The following is a 21,454-nucleotide window of genomic DNA, read 5'->3' on the forward strand; positions in this document are numbered from 1 at the left end:
AGCACCTGAAATGAACACAGACATGAATCTCCAAGAGCACTAGGGCAACAAGACTTGTTTCTGCTCCAGCTGGGATGCTGGCAGGTTGCTCAGCATGGGCTCCTAGCAGCAGTAGGCTTGCCTGGAAGTGATCACACATTTAACAAAGCAGGAGTAATTCCTTAGCTGAAAAGTCTCCCAGGAACCGAAGAGCTGCCCTTGCCACCAGTGAGAAATCCCTCCTGAACTGTGAGTACCTTTTAGTGCTACAGACACCTGGGCAGGTGGGACACTTCTCACAGGTCTCTCCGAAAGCCCCTGGCTCGGTGCACTGACACTTCCCGCAGACGCAGGCACCCCGGCCGCTGCACATCTGCCCATCGCTGGAAACACAGCTGTCCGTCTCCGTGGAGCAGTTGCAGTTGTCCCCGATGTACCCGGCGTGGCACTTGCACTCCCCGCAGTGACACTCCCCGTGACCTGAAGGTGAGAGCAGGGGAGAGGTGTCAGCAGAATTCGGGGCCACTGATGGGTGCTGTGGTTGGGAGGGTCCAGCAGCCCATCAGGAAGAGCTGCCAGAGAGACCTTACCTGGCAGGGCAACAAAAAGATGCTGATGGAAAACATCTAAATATCAAGTTAATACCTACATTTAGCAGCAAAAAATATGTACTCACTCCTCTATAGTTGCTCAAGACAAATGGGCACCTCCCCCTTCCTACTTTTGTATGAAATAATCTCTTCTTTCTCTGTCTATCTCAAGAGATATTAAGAATGGAATGGATATTAAGATATTAAATTAATACTAAGAATGGAGATATTGAGAATGGAATAGTTCTTCCTTGCTGGTTTTGAGCCCAGAATTTAGCAGCAAAAAGCCTAGCAGGTTGCCCACCTCATAAAGTATTTCCTTCTCTTTCTTCTTAACAGTTTTACTTAAGAAGTTCTTTTAAAATTTTGAAAAAAAAAATGTCAACAAGCACTATTTCCTGTATCCAAACAAGAGCTCTGTGTCCCAGCCAGAGCCATGAAGATTGCTGGGGCCAGCTGAACCCCCCACCAGGGAGCAGCTCAGGGCAGCTCACAGCAGAAATCAATGAAGAAACCAATCCAGTAAGGGCTCTCCTCCACTGAGGCATTTCCTTGGAGCTACAGGGTTTAGCAAAGGGCTGAGAAAGTCAACAGGCTCCAAGGCTGTCAGTGACAGTAGGTGAAGTGGCTGGCCACCGAGCAGCTGGTTTCAGACATCCATCTGCTGGAGACTGCTCAAATTCTTCCGTGGCCAGTCCCTAGAAGGGATGCCTTTGCAGGCACAGTTTATAGAGCTGAAGGGTTTGTATACAGTGCTCATCAGCAACCTAATTACAGCTCAGCTTTTCCACTGGCAAGAGCCTCGAGCACCCCAGACATGATAAATTATATACATGCTCCTTTCACCGACACAAACCCACAGATCTCCCTGCCTCTCCCACCGTGCCAAGATTACCAGAGGCTGTGGATTGCCAAGCTGTATCCCTTGCCAAAAGTCATGGGAGCACCTTCTGTTTTACTAGGCATCTCATATATCCCAGCACATCACAAGGTGTCCTTCTACAGCCTCCTCTGCACTCCCACCGTTTGCTTTGGATCCAGCCTGCATATTCAAACATTACTGGACAAAGGAGATTATGTTTACAAGATCTCTAGAGGTGACCTCCTTCTGTGCCTACATCTGATGGAGATTAAAATCCCTTGCTCTACTTGCCTTCACAATGACAGCCTTGCCCTTTCCCCAGATAGAAAGCTCCAGGTTTGAGCCCATGGGCTCAGCTACATCCACAGCTGCTGCTGTTTGGGGGAAAGCTGCAGAGTGGGGACTCCCAGGACCACCACTTCACAAGGAAACCAAATGGGGTGTCTGGCTTTTATTCACAATTAATTCAGGTGATTGGGCTCTCACATACAGCAGGTTTGGTGGCTCCATGGCAATATGTGTGTCCAAATTAGCTATAAACTATGGTTTTCTTAAATGGCATTATTTCAAAGAATCCAAAGCAGCTGGCAGTTAGTAAATGTGCTCAGGCTTGAATTTGAACTGTGAAGGCCAAGAGAAGCAAGCTGATGGTATTCATATCATCCCTCAGTTCTCCTAGGACACCACAGAATGCAGCACAAGAGGTGACTCCAGAGGAAATCTGTCTCTGGACCATAAAATGGTTCCATTTTTAACAGCATCAGAGCTAGGTCATAGGAGGCTAGAAAGACTGCACATCCCTTCCAGCCCTGGGCAGGCTGGAGGTGGAGCCTGAAATTACTGTCCTGGGGAAGGGAAATGGCCATTTGCAAATAACCCACCCTATTAAACCACTGTGATTGGAAAACTTAAGAAATAGCATCTTAAAGGATGTGGTTTTGTTTATTGACAGGGATGAAGAAAAAGCCATTCTGTATGAGGATGACTAAGTGTGGGGTGTGAGATTAAAATGTCAAAACACGCTGACATGTGTTTCCTGCCTTGGCCACACTGGCCTAGTGTGCAAGAAGTCACTGGCTGAAGCTCATCGTGGTCAATGTGCCAAGAGCAGGAATTTCCATCTTGACCATCGGTGGCAAAGATGCCACACTCCTGCAAACACCATGAGCTACACTTCTGGTGCCATCCATCTCCCACACAGCCTGGAGACTGGAAAAACTCCATGAATGAGAAACATTTGTTTTTCATATGGGCACAGTAAGAGTTGTCCCACTTCTCAGGATCCACCTGGAGCACCAGAGGTGGGAATACTCAAACTGAGAGGAGTCCCAGGGCAATGTGGCAGTGAGGCTTTTGGTGACAGTGACCCAGAGCTCTGATTTGCAGAGTGTTACCCAGTACTCCCATTTTGCAGCACAGTGTGCTGCCCGTTCCCAGTCCCAGCTCTCCCATGGTCACACACAGTGCTGATGTGGCTAAGCAGTCTCTGTGTCATTGTGCCTACAGGAAACCTTCCACCACTGTGCCCATGATGAACTCAATTTCACTTCCCAGTTTCATTTCCACAGCAATGTGTCCTCAAGGAGGGTGTGTTTCAAGACACCTCTGCACCAGCAGCAGTCTCATGGTGCAGGACATCATCCTGGACTTTAACTCCCTTGAACACTTTGAATTTGTACATTCTCTGTTAAAGCTGCTTTGTGAAGCCAAAATACATTAATTATGTTCTCCAAAAATAATAAGAGATGTTTTCTTCTGTTCCCATCTTTGAAATGAGACAAGCTTAGAAGTTTAAAAGATCCAAATCTAACTAGGAAATGAAATGCTCCCTCTGAATTTGATAACATCCTTTCCAGCCAGCTCCTGACCTTCTGGGGGGTTGGGGAACTAACACAAAACACATGTCAGGAGGCTGCAGAAACCTGCTGGCAGGGTGTGCAGAGGAAAGCAATGCTTTTGTGGGAGGAGAGCAGTCCCTAGACTGAGCTTGACCAGCCTGGGATCCATCCGGGCACAAGCCACGGTGTGCACTGCTCCCAGGGACCCCACCAGAGCGGGCTGAGACTCACAGCCCAGCTGGTGCTTCCACCTCTCCCCACCCCACTGCTGTGCCCCAGCTGGGATGCACATCTCACTGCCACTCAGGCAGCTTCTGCCAGGACATCCAACCACCCTCATTTCACCCCAGCTACCCCCAGGATGGCAGCCACAGGCCAAACCCTCCCTGCCCTCAGCCTGGCACTGCACAAATGCCGCTTGGCACCCCCACACCAGCGCTGTTCTTGCTGCTCCCAAGCAGGATCATTCCCAAATCAGGACAGCAGCTTCTGGCAGAAGCTTCCAGCCTCTGACCCTGGTTGCATCCCAGGCTTCCTGACAGCAGGCTGTGACCCTGGTTGGCGGGACAGCCCTCCACAATAACTGTCCGCCTTTTAGGAACTGCACCAAGAGGGCTGAAACTCACTGCACTAAAAGCTGTGTCACTATGGCTCTTCATAGAAGGTAGCTTTCCTAAAGCCTCCTACTTCTGGGGACGACAAAGTCATGCAAAAAATACCAGCTGTCTTTTGAAAGAAAAAATATGCTTTTATGCAGAGGTAGAAAAGGTTTGAAAACAAACCCTCTCCAACACTCCTTTTTTCCCCATCTTCTAGAACATTAAACTGATGTGCCTAACATACAAGAAAAACAAGTCATGATTTTTAAGCCAGTTTAGTGGTTTCTGAAAATTCAGGAGGAGAAAGATCATACCATATTTTGTTCCCATTAAATCAAGCCACTTATTTTTGTGCCTTTGTGCACACATCCAGATTCTGGGTCAGAATCTCCAAAAGGCTGTGCTTTTGTCATTTTTGGTTATTTGAACAACTAGTCTGAAACAGAAAAAAACCCACAGGAAAAACAACTAAGAGAAATAAGTTATGGCAAGCAATTTCCAGATTCTCCAGTGTCACCCCTTTAACAAGCCCTGGCTGCTGTGCCCATGACCCAGAGAGCCCCAGTGCAGAAGGGGTCCACAACCGTGGATCAAAAACATCTGCTCATGAGAGAAGTCAAACCCTACTGACATAGGGCACTGCTTGAGCACCAGTTTGAGCACCAGACCAAACAACCTCTCAGCAAAAGTGCTTGATATCTGGGGGAGAGGCTCTGTGAACAGCACATTTTGAGTGGGAGGAAGAAGGGCAGCAGAAAAGGCTTGGAACACATAGAAAACATAGGGCTTTTCATTTGGGAAAGGGCTAGGTTAAGACACAGAGCCTGCTTAGGCAAATAAATCATCAACTTCCTCAGTAATTTCTTTCCAGGCTCAAAGCAGCTGGTGCTGCACATCAAGAGGCCAGGTAGGGCCAGGCCAGGCAGCCTGCCCATGGCACAGCTTAGGCCCACAGCACTGCCAGATGGTCGGCACCCACAGCGACCTGGGGAGAGCTCCAGAAATTTTAAACAGTGGGGATGGGTTTAGGATCCACCCCCTGGGTCATGCCAGTCCAGCAGGGAAAACAAGGGTGGCATGTTGGCAGCAGCATCCCCAACCCCTCGAGCCCACTGAGCATAACAACCTCCTGGTGCTAAGGAGGCTACTACAGAAACACAGACAGAAAAATGTCAAGGGTCCAAGGTTTCTGTGTAATCTGAAATTCATCTGACTGCCTGCACTCACACCAGGAGAGAGCTTGACCATACTTATTTATCCACAATGCAATACTGAAACAGCAAAACAAACACTAAGAGGTTAGTAAGAAGTAAATAGTGCTTTTCTGAATGTTATTTACACCAGACACCATGGATCTGTACATCTTCCCATTGCAATGGATATTTATATCCTGAAGCATATGGGTTTAACCAAGATTTCAGTCCCAGCACTGGGGGATCATCAAAATCAATACTGAAGATGCAGACTAATGAAACCAAAGGTGAAGGAAGAAATGGGGGCTCGAGCTGCTAATTCAGCCATGGGTACCACAAGTGCCATCACCAGCTGGACATTACTCCCAGCATCCCCCACAGTGCAGCACTGCCATTACAAACACTCCCCTCAGCACTCCAGTTTCTCACTCACTTGGGAATTTCTGGGTTCAGTGAGAACTGGGCAAAGAAAACATGGTTTTGGAAACTGCTGTTTCATGAAGGCATCTGAAAGCTATCCGGGGCAGGCGGATTTCCTGTGGCAGCCCTGGCCAGCGTTTCCTCATTTTCCATCTCTGCTAAAGAAATGGAACTGAAGCTGAAACACAACCACGAGATACAGCTGATGATCCATCAGAAAGCCAAAATGGGGAGTGAGAAGTCATTTCCTGAAAGAGATCTAAAGCTGCATTTCTTAAAATAAAACCTTCCCTTTTTTTTTCCCCCCCAAGTAAGCTCAGCACTCCACAAATCCTTGACTTCTACTCAAATTACTCCTCAGCCAAGCCTGCTACATGTTGCCTTTTAGATGGAGACCCAGAGCTGGGAGTTGGGGCTTTCAGGTCCTGCTGCCAACTCTGTTACTGATGCAGGGAGAGCTATGGAGCAAGGTCTGCTGCCAGATCCTCCCAGAGGCACAGAGCTTCATCCCGAGAGGGGGCAGCTGGAATGGATATGCTGGCTTCCTTCAAGCCATGGGCCCAAACACCATCCCACCACTCTGGGCACGTGCTCATCCTTGGCTTTGTCACCCCCTAAGAACCTGACATGGAAGGCACTGCAAGAACTGCCAACAATTCATACTATTCCTTAAGCCAGATCAGAAGGGGGTGGTGTGTGTGAATCCTCTGGGGTTTTTGCCCCTACTGTGTCTCCTGCCAAACCTCTAACTCAGGAAGGGCCACTGTCCCTTCCTATCAACCTCAATCTGTTCACACACAGGTGTTCATTGGTCTCCCATGGTACACAGCAACACCTCTCCCACAGCAGTGCTCCTCTCTCCAGCCCCTCATAGCCTTGCTCACAGATGAAACATCCCTGAATGCAGATCTCTCTATTTGTTTCCTTTCTGCCCAAAAAGCCTGACAAATAAAACCGCTTGACAAAAACCCCATTTTCCACTTGGCACTCCCAATCCTGCCCAGCTACCACCAATACCCACAGGTCCAGAGCCAGGAGCTTCTCCCCCACTTACACAATTCCTGGCCTGCCTCTGCTTAGGTCTGCTTGTACAACTCTGCACTTCAGCTTTAGTCACCATGAAGGCTCTGGAAAATTTGGAAACACAAGGGGACATGTGGCAACCATGCAGTTGCTGACAGACAAAGAAAGGGCTTGAGGAAAGCCATAGTGTTGCAACTCTTCCATCAACACAGGATGCCTCCAGGAAGGATAAGCTTCATCCTCCCACTCTGATGCCTGAGCTGACTCCTATCAGCTCCTACCACCCAAAAAAACCTCCAGAGATGTTCTTAAAATAAAACTTGTCTCCAAAAACAAAGCTCCATGATCCCAAATTCCTAAACTCCAGGGTCAAATTCTATGGTTCAGGTCCATCCTTCAAATAAAAAGCAGTTTAATTCCTTAACATCCTGCTGAAGCACAAGTGGGTTGAATGTCCTTTCAGCTGGACCTTGTTGAGAGGAGTGGACTCTGGAGCAGAGAGGGATTCTTCTCTGCAAAATGCAGTGCCATGGAAGCCTTGCCTAGTTCCGTGTTTGGATGCAAACACATTATTTGGTTCAAGTTCACCAAAGGTCCGTGGTTTTGTTACAGAGATCTCCCTTTTAAAAGTACCTGAAAAAAGTCAGAATACCACTCAAAATAAGACAAAGGAGGAAAAAAACAAAAAAGGAGAAAGAATGAACACAACAGCATGTGCTGCACTTCCCTTTCAGATGAATTACTTAAGCTCAATTTTTTAAATGAAACTGAGCAAAATTCACAGGTTGCCAGTGCATGTCAAGAAATGCAGAGACCCAGAATTCCACTCACCTGCTGGTCTGAGGCTTTCACCTGCCTTAAAACCCCAAATACAACATTAATTTCCAAATGTGCATTTCTGTCAATAACTATCACCAGAGAGACCAAATTCAGACACCAAACTCACAAGACGCTGGCCAGTAGAGCATTTAAAGCCAGCTTGTTCTATGACCATCTAAACTTTATTTTCTGAGTTCACCTTGGCAGGGTTTCTGTGGGGTTTTTTGCCCTGGCAGGGGGCAGCTGCACAGGACAAGGGGTTTGGGTACGTGCATGAATCTTCAATGACAGCTCACACGGTGTGCCACTTTAAGAGCAGTGCCCCAAGGATGGAGCTCTGGCTCCCATGAAGATGTCAAAGACGTCACTCCTGTATTCTTTAATTCTGCCCGGGCATTTAATGCTTCATTAGCATGCATTAACACTTGCTAAAGGTCCGCTCAGGGACAAGGAGAAACTGCAGTGAAAAGAGGCAGGAACAGCAGCTCTCTGTGCGGGTTGGCCCTCAAGGAGCTGCTGCCAGATCTGGGGGGAGTGGCAAGGCTTGGACAGCAATAAGAGCCTGGGCAGGCAGAAAGGAGGGGTAAAAAAGGGCAGCTTTGCCCTTTCGTGCCAGGAATAGAGACTCTGGGAGAGCAGTACTCCATACACTGGGGAGGGAATCTCCAGCTCAGTTGTGTTTCAGTGAAAAGCCAGCAAGGTGGGACAGGCAGGGTATGCCTGCTGCCCGGAACACCGAGGAACAAAAGGAATAAGCACAGCACTGATGGAATGGAATCATCATTTGATGATGATTTGATGATTGATTGGCAGAGTCCAACTCTGCAATAATCAATAATATTTAACAGGCAACGGTGCAATGCTAATGCCTGGTGGTGTAATAGCAAATACTGCATTCAGTTGCTATGAAAGAAATCTAGAGGAGCTTTTTGATGGAGCACAGAGCATTCTAGCTAAGAACCATCCACCTGCAGCCACCTCTGACCTGAAGCACAGCACGGGGGCTGTTAGCAGTGCAATTAGAGGGGGGACCAGGCATTTTTACATTGCAGCTACAAGCACTGGCCATGCTTTCACAGGTCACAGCCAGCAGACAAGGGTCACCCCATGCTGTTTGTCTCAACCCAGAGGCCATTTGAACTCTGGGATCTTCAGCCTTTTGAAAAGACAGGGAGCAGGATGGGGAGGCACACACTCTTGGAGGAGAGTGGCACATGACTCAATATTAAACTGAAAACAGAAGAGAAACCAGGTTAAAGGGGAAAAAATAAACTTTGAGAGGAAGAAGAAGAGAAAGATTGGGGAAGGATGGAAAGGATGCCCTGAGAGGAAGCAGTTTCGGGAGCCAGCCAAAGACTGAAGATGTAAATAAATACATGCACTGAGTCAGCCCCATGCTCCTCCAAAAGGCCACTGAGGATCTGTGTGCCAGGCTTCATGAAGATGAAATTTGGAGTGCAAACACCTCCCATGTGGTTCTCAACCCCTCTCTGCATTGGGACTATAAGCCACAGCTCCTGGAGATGAGCACACCCAGAACACCATGGGACACCCTGCTGCTTTTGGTCCTGGCTAATGCTCAGGAACCCTTTGCCTACAAGTTAAAACCAAACACTGCTACAGTGGAATGCTACTGCCAGCCAGCCACTCACACAACTCAAGGGTGGAATCTCTCTACAGCCTTTCAAATCATCTGGGAGCTCAGGGCTGGGTGTCCCTGCCCTCAAATAAACCTTCCCTGCACAGAAGGTGCCACCCTGGCACAGCAAGCACATGATGCAAGCACAGAGCACCGCAGGCTATCTACAGTGTGAGGTAAGCGTGTCCCAGACACGTCCCTGCAGTTTCTCCTCCTCTTCACACTGTGTGAAGAGCAGACTTTCTCAATGACACTCCACACTAAAGGCTGAGAGGTTTCAAGTGTAGCTCTCAGAGCTCACTGCTGTCTGGCAAAGCATGGCCAGACCCAAGGCACCACAGGAAGCAGCCCAGGATGACCCTAGTGCTCAGACACCTTGCCAGAACAAGGCCTAAAAGCCAACATCCCACATGTGTCAGAAGCAGCAGGCACGTCCACAGTTCCTTCCTCACCTGTGGAAATGTTTTGTAAATCACTGCTTGAGTAATCATGTTCTGCTGCTCCAAAATGTTGCAAAAGCAAGGCAGCCCCATGCTCTGCAGGAGGGCAAGCAGGAATGCAGGAATACCAACAGTTCAGCAGCTGGGCTCAGAAAAGATCTGGTTTACAGAAACACCTTTTTTTTTAAAAAAAAAAAGGCCTTTTTCTTGATTTGGGACTTAGATATCATGCAGCCAAATGACACTGGACACACAGCCAAACAGCATCTGCAGGGAGCTTGTAAGCACAGCAAGAGTGGCATCAGTCTGGGCAGGATAAAGGTGGATTCAGCTGACTGCTCTGCCCCACCACAGTCCACAGCCCTGCCTGCTCCTGTTTACCTGATCCTTACAGGTTTTTTAGGCTGACCCACTGGATGGGAATAAATGAAGCTGATCTAAACCTTCCACTTCTTTACAGCAATCCACGTGGTATCTGTCAGTAGAACAGCTTTGCAGTTTAACTCCAGAAAAGGAACAGGACAGCAGAGATGCCCCATTTAATTTGTTTCTTACTGAATGTTTGTAGTCTATTCTTACTGGAACTGTTTCACAGGTGCAGGAGGGATGTAAGCTGGAGAGGGGATACCCACCCAGTAGTGACACCAGGGACATGTGCTCTGGCCTCAGCTCCTCACAGCTATGAGACTCAGCAAGTCAGAGGTTTGTTTTTCCTTCTTATTCAGGGGATTGTTTTGTTTTATCCATTTATTCTCTGGCACACAGACCTCTCAGGACAGGACCTTTGGCTGAGCAGCTCCTGCAGGTCATAAAAGGAAAGGCCAAATGGGAATGCACCAAGGAGAAAGGTCTTTAGGAAACTTGAAGATAAACATGCAGTCTGACTGAGTTTTGACCACACTGTAAAAGAGAGATGGTACAGCAGTGCCATCTCCTTGTCTCTTCCAGGCATAAGGTCCCCTGGGCTCCACAAGTGGCACTGTAGGCAAGAGACCTCAGGGTGCCTGAAACCAGGTTTGTGGGCTGCCAAGGAGCCATGGGCACCCTGTGCCCCACACAGTGTGATAATATACACAGACTGCTGTGTCTTCCAGCCCAGACTTGTCTTCAGCTCCCTGTCTCCTACCCTGCTCTTGGGTGGGGAAAGGGGCATTCACATACAACACCCAAATGACACAGATTTTGTTTCAGAGGACTTCACTTGGTTCTGCTCACCCCAAACCACCCTCCCATGCCCTGCACCCTGACAGCACCCACAGCCACTGACCTCTGAGCCCCCAACCTGCTGCTAATGACTGGGACTACTCACAAAGCAACTGGTACTGTGAGGTTACAGCACAGTGACCCAAGCTGACTGCATCCTCTGTCACCAAAATAAGCCTCAAATGTGCTGGTAGATGTGTGCTCCCCATCCTCCTCCCACATGGGAAGCAGAGTGGGATTGACCTGAGGGGCAGCCGCCCCAGAGATGAAGCTGCATCTCCCTGCATCTGCCTGGCTCACAGCTGCACTAGCACTTAACAACAGCCAAAGGATTATTTTTAACTTTCATATTTATATGGTCCTTTTGTCTCTCCCCTTCAGGTTCTCTTTTACTGGGCAGTGCTCAGAAAAACCTACAGATGACAAGACTTGATGTGACTTAAAAGGAAAAATTGCAGATGTGGTTTAGGCTCTGTTCCCTCTCTTCTTTCTGCCACAGGCCACCCTCTTCCCTTCTGGCAGGGGTACACTTGTCAAACGCCACCCCACCCACAGCACAGCCACAGACAGTGGGTACAAAAGAAGTTCCCCTTCCTCCCCAAACCACATCACCTGCACCTCAGAGGTTAATAAATCATATGCTACCCATTTATTTCTTAACAGTGGCTTCTGGTAAAAGTTTAGACATTAGGAATGAAGATAATTAAGACCAAAAATAAAATGCTGTTGTGTGTCTGAAAGATGTGGATCACCTTTATTCTCACATCTGAGCTTTCAGATGCACACCAGCATCCTCTATCCAAGAGGCAGTTACTATTAGCACCCAGGACACTGGGTAGGTAAATAGTAACTACAAAGTATCTGTGGAAGAAAGGCTAATTCCAGACAATGTGTCCATGGGCACAGTGATTTGTAGAGTAACAGATCTCATACAAATCCCCAAATACCAGCAGAGGAATCAAACCCAAGTGATACTCTCGTAGCATGGGGCTCTAATGCAGGACCAGAAACTGGGACACTGGCACTGAGCCATCATCCCACTGGCTGTTAAATGCATTATGGACTGGGTCAGTGAAAACAAATTGCAAAAGCATGAGTGAGGTTTCTAATTTGAGGCTGTGTTAAAACAAAACAATACAAAACAAAAAAGCCTTATCTCTCTGGGCCTTAGTACAGGCTAAAACCTCCCTGAGCTTCCCTATTTACTACAACCAAGAGAGGAAGCATTCAGAAGTAAATACTGAGGACTTGTATGAACTCAGCAGTTTTTGAAGTGGTTTCTGCAGGGCAGCTGGAGTTGCATCACACATCAGTTTGGTTACTCTCTGCAAAACAAACCCCAAATTTCCAATGAGCTGTCTCTTCCCATATCCCATCTCAGAGTGATTCTGGCACCTGATGCTTTATTGCTGACCTGAGTTTTCTGTGTCACTGGAAGCCCTGTGCTGATAAGGGAGGCCAGAGCAGCTCCTGTGCTCCAAGGCATCCCCATCATGCTGTCACCTGTAACCAGTTCAGATGCTCACAGCTGCTTACAAGCTAGAGAGACGTTGAAGGGCTTCATTTACAGGTGCGAAACTGTTTATAAATCTGACTTACTGTCCAATGCTAAAAAAAATGAAGAAGAGAAACCACAAGACCTGATTCCTCAAAGCTGGACCTCCATCAGTAGCTGCCGTTTTGCTCAGGCAGTATGGATTTTTGGGATGAGATCTTTTGTGTTTTAGGGGGAGGAATGGCTGCAGCATGACTAGTGTTCTTCTGTAATTAGTGATGTGCATGTGCACAACCAGAGTCCTGGGCTGCAGAGCACAAATGACACTCACACAAGGAGCTGGGGAACAGTGGTGGTAGTTAAGGAGATATTTCTTTAGAGACCCATATGATGCCATATTACTCTGTGTCCCCCTCATCCAAGAAAAAATAGGTCTGGAGCAACTGAAGCTAATGAAGCTTGGCCTCCAACAAGCCAGTCTTTCTTCATTAGAGGCAAATGTGTGATGCCCTTACTGGGGCCTCTCCCCCCTCCTGCCACCTAGTTTTATGGGACCTTCAGGAATGCAATTAGGGCAGAGATGTTTCCTCCTTTGTCAAACTGCCTGGCAGGCAGCCAAGGAGTTCAAAAGCCTGTGGGTTGTGCAGCCAGCTGCCCCTTCCCCAACCCAGCTGCAGGCAGGAGGGCTTTCTGCCCCTCTCCCACAGCCACCCACATTTCAGAGCAGTGACGTGCCAAAGACCTCAATGCAAACCTCAAGGCAACCTCTCCACCCAAAGAAAAACTGGGAGTAAAGCATTTGAGAGTTTGGGAAGCCTCTGCCTGCTGTATCAGAGCACAGTGCTACAGATAATCAATCCAGCCACATTTCTTCTGGAAGAACAGAACACTTGTGCAACCCACCCCCTATGGCCCCTCCAGAAGTTGGATTAATGGTTTGAAACAGCTACTCTGGAGCTGTTAACTGGAGTTGGGGAGCAGCAGAACAAATGCCACTTATTAGTGACCAAGTGACACTGATTCTGAGTTGGATTCAATTTGAATTAACATTTACTCTACATTATAAATTACTCCCTTTTCCCACCTGCCTCACCAATGCAGAAGGCACATTAAACCTCCCACTAACAGAAATTAAATTCTTGCTGATTCTTTAGATTCTTTCTCATCTAAAATCTGCTTCTCCACTTCATGAGGGGGACTACAAAAGGACTGGAGCCATAGGCAGCACTGTCTGCAGGTGCAGACGAAGGCATCTCTCCTCTCAAATGCTGACAAAATGAGGCTCCAACATTTATAAAAGGACCCAGGAATTTCAATCTTTTTTTCCCAGGAAAAGACAGAGTGAGAGCAGGGTGTCCTTTCACCCCCTAGCAGGAACAAAAACAGCAACCAGCCACTGTACCAACTGCCCTGGGAATCAATCTGCTCCCAAGACATCACCCAAACTCTTCTGCCCAAGTCTACTACACATGCTGGTGGACAGATGTTCAGTGCTGAACTAAACACAGCTTTGGCATAGCCTTGCCATGCAAGCTTGTGGGGGGCTGATAAATCCCAAGCCTCTTGGCCTGACAAAGCCACCTCAAAATGTTATGTCACTGGCACAGTAGTTGCTACAGCTCAGATTTAGCACCACGAGTGCTGGAATTTATGGAAAAGAAAAAAGCCAACAAACCACCTCATGCAGCCATGCCAGACTCCATCCCATCCCTTGAGCAAAGAGCTTGCTTGGCCTCAGCCTACCCTTTGTTTTCTTTCATAACTATAAAAAGGACTTTTAAATTACTTTAAAAGACTTCAGCAAGTCACAAAACCAGCTATGCTGCTCTTCCCAGCACCAGACATCCCCAGAGGGACAGAAGCAAGCAGGTGCAGCAGAAGATACATAACTTGCTTTCCTGCGGAGCTCTGGCCCTCCTGCTGAAAAGGAAATTTAAGCAGAGTGTCCTTCCCTTGCAGCAACTGCTACAGCAGTAACTCACAACCTTGCTTTATAGCATTGCTGCCCTGCTCGCTTTTAGGGTGGGATGATGCTATCAAAGCAATTGTCTTCTGGAGAACTTCCAGGCAGCAGTGCTCCTAATTACCTCACTGCTGAGGTTAATTTTTCCCCCCATCTACTTTCAAACACCTTTCTCCTGCTTGCTCCCCCATCTTTCCACTCATGCACCAGCAGGGAGAGCCCCACAGACCCCCCAGTCAGGGCAGTCACTGTCAGGGTGGAACTGGCCTTTCCCACTGCTCTGCAGCAGGGATCTCCAGGGCAATTCCAAACACAGAGCATTGTCTGCCTCATCTTCAGCAGCGACAAAACCACTAGCCAGGCTACAGGAAAATTAACACAAACATCCTCTTTCCACCTAACAACACAACTGCCTCAAACAGCCAGAAAATTGCAACCAAAGCTTTAATGCCCCACTCTGAAATATGCAGGGTAAGATAAACAGCAGCGGAAAAAAACACCACTTCCCTGGAGAAAATATAAAAAGTAGCTATTTTTTCCAAGCTTACACTTGTTTGGAATTTTTGTCCAAGGTTTTTGGCTACAGAAATATTTCACTTGCTTGAAAGCAGGCAAATTTTAAAGAACAAACCTTTGCCCTGATCCAGCTGAGGGAATTTTGTCTGAGGGCTAATCCAGGCAATTATGTTCGAGGTAAATTATTTGACCTTGGACTGATGGGGTTTGCTAAAACCGTTTTAGCAAACACAGCTAAATAACTCCTCTACCTTTGTTTAAGCAAAGCTGCCTGGTTACAGCTTTCCCAGTGAATGACTTGTTTTCCCAGTGGGAGAAAAATCCATACAAAAAACAGCTTTAGGAATCTTTAAAACGGATTTTCTCTAATAAGTAACAGCCTGAAACACAATCTTTCCTTTCACCTGTGATGCACCAGGGGATTACGCCAAATACTTCATCTTTAAAAGAAGATTGTTTCTGCCTAGGCAGGGAAGGATGGCACACATAGGAAAAACCAACCCATGAAAACATCAAAAAAGCCTCAGAGGATTCAAGCCTGTGCTGGTTTACACTTTCCTAAGGAAATACATCAGTGTGCAAGAGATGTGCACAGTTACATCGAATTAACAACACCAAAGCCAAGACTCTGCTCATCTCCTTGGGACCCAGGCAGCAGACACGCCTGCAGGGAGGGAGCCTTTGACTCCAATGCTCAAAACCCAGTTCTGATGAAGATAATGCAATTTTTTCTCTTAAATGTGGATGCATTTCAACCTCTCCCTCTTTTTCCCATAAGGAAAAGAAATGGAGCACAGACACCTCCAGCAACAGAGCAGATTCCCCGCACATTCCAGCCCAGCAACCTTTCCCGTTTTGGGGCAGTTTTTGCGCTGCTACGACACGGAGGCCGCGAGGGAGGAAAGGCTCCTACCTGAGCAGAGGACTCCCTTGTACCTGGCGCAGGAGAAGTCGTCGCACTCGCAGAAGGGCCCGTAGATGTTGCCGAACTCGCTCTCGTAGCAGAGGCACTGGTTGCAGCTGCACTCCCCTCGGCCGCTGCACAGGGGCTTGCCCTCGGCCTCGCGGCACAGGCCGTGGTGCAGGTCCCCGCTGGCCCCCTCCTCACACTCGCAGCGGGCCCCCAGGTAGCCGGGCTCGCACTGGCACAGCCCGCAGCTGTAGGTCCCGTTGCCGCTGCATTTGGCGCTGGCCGGGGCGGCGCGGCCTGTACAGCCGCACAGGCAGCTGTAGGTCACGGCCACCTCCAGCGTGTCCCGAAAGCCGGCTGGCTTGATGGTGAACGTGTGGGCCGTGTCCTCGGCAGGGCAGCTCCGCGCCTCCACGGCCACCTCGAAGGAAACCTGCGGGGAGATGTAAGGTAAGAGGCACGGCCCCAAAGCAGCTGTCAGCGGTGCTCCCCAGCAGGGAAGAGCGAACGGGGAAAATCCACGGAGCAATTCCAGGGAACGGGGCCCAGCTCAGCACGGCAGAGCTTCATTCCCAGGTGTGAGGAGAAGCCCCAGAGAGTTGTGCATCCAGCAGGGCACCTGCAGCTCAGTGCACCAGCACCCGCCAGTCCCATGAGGGGCTGCGCATCGAAAGCATTTTAAAACTCTCTGTCAGACATTCACAGCAATTTTCCCCATCAGGCACCATTGGTTTCTGTGCAGTGGGAAGGAACCTGCCTATTCCCATGAATAAACTGAGCAAAACTCTAGCAAATAGCCCAGTTTTCATGCCATTAAAAATAGAAAACTCTCTCAAAACAAGCACTACCAAAGATCTAACCAGCACAGCAAAGAACCCAACATGCCTATAAGATCACGGATTTAGAAGGTTTTATGGAACTCCTGATTTGCATGTGGAAATGTGTATCAGCCCCACAGCCCCAAGCTTTTGGCACGCTGCTCACAGGCCATTTTTAATGGATGCTTCTATCAAGCCTGACTTCAGAAGGGTTGTACACATCATTAAATGGTTATACATCACACCTCTACTTGTTTTATGTTGCTACAATCCAGTGTCAGGGATTTTCTCCTTGAGAAAACCAAGACCATACTTTGGTTGCTTGCTTGGCCCCCGATTTAATCCTGCTCTTTGTTAGGGCTGGCCAGCACTGCCCAGAGCTGCCAGTTAGCAAGGAGGATTAACCTTATTCCAAGGAAATGAGACCCCTTCCTAGGCTGCAGGAAGGAATGCTTTCTGTCTGGGGACATTTGGGGGTCACCTTAAACTCTCACTGACTTCACTGTCCCACAGGTCAAGGGGTGATGTGCCAATGAAGACACAGCAGCCACCCCTGACAGGAGAGCTGCACCCCCAGGAAACTTCCCTTGACCCCCTCCCATTCCCAAGGCCTGAAGCAATTAGGATAGAAGCTCAAATTACAGAGGAGGAGATCAGAAAGCAAGCTAAGGAGATCAGGGTAATCCTGCTCCCTTTCACCTGCTGACACCCACAGCCCCAGGACTAAATCCTGGCAGATTAGGGTCCAGTGCCAGCATTATCCTCTTTGGGGAAACTTTCTTAGCAGGAGTCAAGTCTCAAGCCACGTGGAAGCAATGGGGCAGAGAGCAGCTGAAAAGAGAGGGTGGAGGTACACGACCCCACAATCCTGTGGCATCTCTGGCTGTGCAGGCACCTCGACACTCAGGGTGCCCCAAAAATGGAGCGGTGACAGTGCCAGGTCCCTCCTGCACTCACACCAGACCCTTTATAGCACAAGCTGCACCAGCTGGAACGATGCTCCTGCTCCTGCCAGAGCTGGGAGCCCAGGATCAACCACCAGATTGACTCTGCTTCCTTTGGGGTTCAAGTTTTGCTGTAGGAACAAGGAGCTACAGGTATTGCTTTTATCCACCTATCCAAGAGCCAGGAAATTCAGTTTAAAAAGCAAGGCCACCTCTCTATTTAACACCTCACATGATCCTTATTTGGTGGGGTAAAACTCCAGCAACTGTTGACTCTTTCAAACAATATTTATATGCCAGAGCACTGAGAGCTCTGGAATGTTTGCAAAGCCACTCTTCTCAAATAAGGCAATCAGGCTGCTAACGAACCCACACCCATGGCCTCAGACAGCAAAAGTCTGAAGAAAGGGAGGCGGTTCCTCACTGACCCGAGCCTTCCTGCCCTAGCCCTGCAGCCCAGTAACTCATTTATCTGCATCAATACTCAATTTAAACAAGCAAAGCTTAGCTTCACTGCTTTTTAAAAAGCACAGGATGGATTATGCCATGTTAGCATTTATTTCAGCCTGTGCTGCCATTCAATAACCTAGGAACTGAACACAGGAGAGCTGCCCATGGAATTTCACAGGTGAGAGTGTGATGTGAATATCTGTGATTAAGGGAAAAAGCCCATTTTTGACTATTGCATCCTGCTGCATGATCAGGACCTTTAGTTCACTACCGTAGACAAGATGCCTGTATTCCCCCTTTCCTCACAGCTCGCCTTGGACTGACCTGCACCACCCAAAACTGCTTCTTGCGGAGCCACTCTCTGTGGGTTTCTATATCATCATGAGGAAAGCAGGGAAAAAATGGACAAAACTGTGTTTTATTGCCCAGGACCACTCATCAGCCAAGGGAAGCGGGTGAAACAGCCTCTCCAGGGAAGAGATTGAAAGCAGACTCACCGTATCTCCAATTTTGAGATCCCCACACTTCCTGAGCCCGGGATAGGATAGCCCATCCTGGCATGTGGCAGTGAAGCTCAAGCCAATGTCCTCAGGGCTGTCCCAGACTGTGAGCTCCACCTTGGATCGAATACTCTGGAAACACAATGGGAAAGCAAATCATCAAGCTCCCAAAGACAGAAAGGTCTCTTCTCCTGGTGTTTCCAGAGGGTAGGTAGAACATCTCTGCACCTATATGAAAAAAATCACCCCTGCACACACACTGACATTTGAGTTTGACTTAACCAGGCCAGAAGACTTCTCATGATCACAACTGGATTCACAGGGAACAGCCTACCACACCTGCAGGTGGCTTAGGCCCTCTAGGACAGGTGTAATGGACACTGCAGCCAGTACCAGAAATACATGAATGCACAAGAAAAAGAAGAAAATCTTCTTGACCACAACAGAATATCTCTGAAGGTCACAGCTTTCTGTGCACACTGCGCCTTCTCCTCCCCATAAACCATCTCCTGAGCAAAGTGCAAAGCCTGCCTCTCCACTGGCAGCTGTGCTACAATGCCTGTTGTGCAGCACAGAGAGGACATGAAACTGCACTAACTCTGTCCTGCTTTCTTCATTTTACCCAACTGGTCAGAAAAATGTCTTCTCCCTCTTAGAAGGAAAAGCTGAACAAAAAGAACCCTTTCAAAAGTGTAAGCTGGAAACAGCACCATGGGAAAAAATTAGTGAAAAATCTCTTTCTTTGAAAAAACCTTTCAAAGTGAAGAGCATTTTCCATTTGGAAGGTTTTGGTGTGCTTCTACCCCTTTCTTCTGCTTCTCAACTCTGCCCTGCTGCATACACAGACTTTTTAAGTCACAACAAAATGAATTTTATAAATATTAATTCAGAATGACATTGTTTTGTTTAATTCTTCCAATGGCTGGAACTGATTTTTATACCAGTGGTGTCCAAAAACAACAAAGTTTTTCAAAATGGAGCTTTTTGTACAAATATGCTTATTATCCAAAGCCAGATTGCAGCTCCATCCCTCTTCCCCTTGTCCCCAGCCCTCACCAAAGAGGCCAGATTAAGGAAAATGCTAATTCAGACCCCACATGTGATGACAAAAGCAGGGTTCACATGCCAGCAAAGAGCCAATGCTTCTAGAAATGTGCAGGAAATAAATGAGTTTTTGCCAGGTAAATCTAAACAGTCCTTGAGGAAAGAAAGGAATAATTTTCCATCTCTCCACTGTAGAGAAGCCTTTCATGGGGTAGCAACTGGGAACATACAGAACATGCACTGCCCGTGGGCTGAACGCTGCATGCACCAATTGCCAATTAATCCATGGATACTGCTCCACCCCAAACCATCCTGTAGAAATTAGCTGCTACACTGATGTGCTCCCCTGTCTTCTCTCCCAGAGCATCCCATCAGTAACATGGCAGAAAACAGGACACCAGGCCAGGCCTCAGTATGACCTTGCACAAGCTCATCCTATGTTCCTACACAGATGCCAAGTCCTCTTATTAGCCCTACAGAGTCGTGCTGTTACCCTAAATTCAGTGCCATCACTATCAGCCCCTTGGCACTGTTACACACCAGTGTCTTCTCACAACACCACAGCCACCACACCACGCAGGGCTACTGGTGCTTGCAACAAGAAACACTCCCACAGCCTGCCTGGATTTGGTTCAGGAAAGTGCTTCTTAAACCAGCATCCCATTCGCTATCGTCAGTCCAAATCCAGCCCTGTGTCTGGGCTCAGCCTCCCATGAGCTTTCCAATTCCCAGGTATGTTGAGATTTGGGGGAAGGGCAGGGACAAAGCAGTCTGATCTCTTTTGTTCACACCTGGTGGGATGAGGGAGAGGGGTCAGCATGCTGGGCAGATGAAAAGCTAGATGGAAAAAAGCGATCTTGAGGGTAACGTAGGCCCTGGGCAAATCTGATGTGCGCATGGGTGAGGGGAAGCAGATGAGAGAGAACCAGAGGTGGACAAAACACTGAAAGGGAGGGACTGAGCCCAGGCCCAGAACATCAGCCACTGCCACCCTGCAGGAGAAGACAGTCCCTGTTGCAGATGAAGGATTTCTCCAGGCTCAGACCTTCCTTTACACAAGGAATACAAAAACATTCACTCCCATTTGGGAAACAGAATTTCAGCCATGTCCCTCAGTGAGAATTTCCTCAGTCATTTCAGGAAAAAAACAAAGCTACTAAGAGGAGATGGGCTGGGCAAGTGCCAGGTTTCTGGTGGCCCTGGGCTGACTGTGGCACAGGCAGGAGCTGCCAGCTGTTTTAGATGGGGGCTGTGTTTTGTGGGTAATTCTGCACATAAGAGACATGAGGTGAAATTTGCAGTCCCACAGGCTCTCTTGGGTATCCATGCTTCTTTTCCTCCTCATACACCTTGTTTCCCTTCCTAGGGTGGACATCCCAGCTCCAGCAGTGTGGAGAGGACAGGAGAGGGAGGCAGCCAAGCTGGGTGGAGCTCACCGGGGGGAGCTGAGCTGGCCAAGCTCTTAGCACTTCTCACTTCAGCAGCTGTGCTATTAAAATGAACTTACGTTGTAGGCTTTGACAATCAGCTCAATGATATTCTTGGAATCTTTGTGCAAAATCTCCACCGTTGTTCCAGGGATCAAAGTGGTAAAGTTCTTAAAAAAAAATAATAGAAGAAAGATTAATATGTTGAGGTGCAGAGGAGAAAGCAGAGGATGGGGAAGAATTGACCCCATGCCAGGGATAGGCCACACACACTGCCCCATCACCCAGAGATGTACATGATATGGTTTGGCTCCCATTAATGTGGAGGTTTCAAAAGTAAAGCATTGCTAATGAAGCATGTCAAATATTAAACAAAGCTCATGGCCATGGGACAGGAACAAACATACCTGTCTCTGGTGCTGGAGAGGGCAAGACCCAGCTGCTGTGCACTCGAGAAAGCTGGCACTGCAGGGAGGGAGGAGCAGCTGTCCTGACTTCCCTCACAACCCTGAGCATCCCCAGGAGAGGGGGTGGAGAACAAGCTCAGCCCTCCCTCTCCCCATGGGCGAACAGCAGCATCCCAACCATAGCAACACGGCTGCTTGTTGTTCCTGCTTGAGCCTCGAGGGCCTCGGCAGAGGTTTCCAAAAGCGACCCCGCCTGAAACACCACCCCTGCATCGGCAGAGCAGCAAAACCCCGCAGGGCAGCTCTAGACACAGGTTGGTCTTTGTGCCTTGGGTCAACTTTCCTTTCGGAGGGGAGAGCAGGAATGGCAGGAGA

The 21,454-nt window shown here is 48.4% G+C and overlaps 1 protein-coding gene and 1 long non-coding RNA gene across 11 annotated transcripts in view; one reads left to right on the forward strand and one right to left on the reverse strand.

Annotated features, from left to right (window-relative positions):
- Nucleotides 1–21,454, reverse strand: part of ITGB5 (integrin subunit beta 5) — a 64,720-nt gene that overhangs the window by 6,488 nt on the left and 36,778 nt on the right. For all 10 annotated transcript variants that reach the window (XM_086897902.1, XM_086897900.1, XM_086897898.1 and 7 more), the window contains 4 exons: nucleotides 20,753–20,842; nucleotides 18,199–18,333; nucleotides 15,493–15,922; nucleotides 237–459 (listed from right to left, as the gene is read on the reverse strand). In XM_086897902.1, coding sequence (XP_086754028.1) covers nucleotides 237–459; nucleotides 15,493–15,922; nucleotides 18,199–18,333; nucleotides 20,753–20,842 — 878 coding nt within the window. The remainder of the gene's footprint in view (nucleotides 1–236; nucleotides 460–15,492; nucleotides 15,923–18,198; nucleotides 18,334–20,752; nucleotides 20,843–21,454) is intronic.
- LOC111932262 (uncharacterized) lies at nucleotides 15,499–20,772 on the forward strand. The gene is made up of 2 exons (XR_002866043.2): nucleotides 15,499–19,977; nucleotides 20,612–20,772. It is a non-coding gene; the product is annotated as an uncharacterized LOC111932262 (long non-coding RNA).

Source organism: Cyanistes caeruleus, chromosome 7 (assembly GCF_971803275.1).
Source record: "Cyanistes caeruleus chromosome 7, bCyaCae1.hap1.1, whole genome shotgun sequence".
Taxonomy (NCBI): Eukaryota; Metazoa; Chordata; class Aves; order Passeriformes; family Paridae; genus Cyanistes; species Cyanistes caeruleus.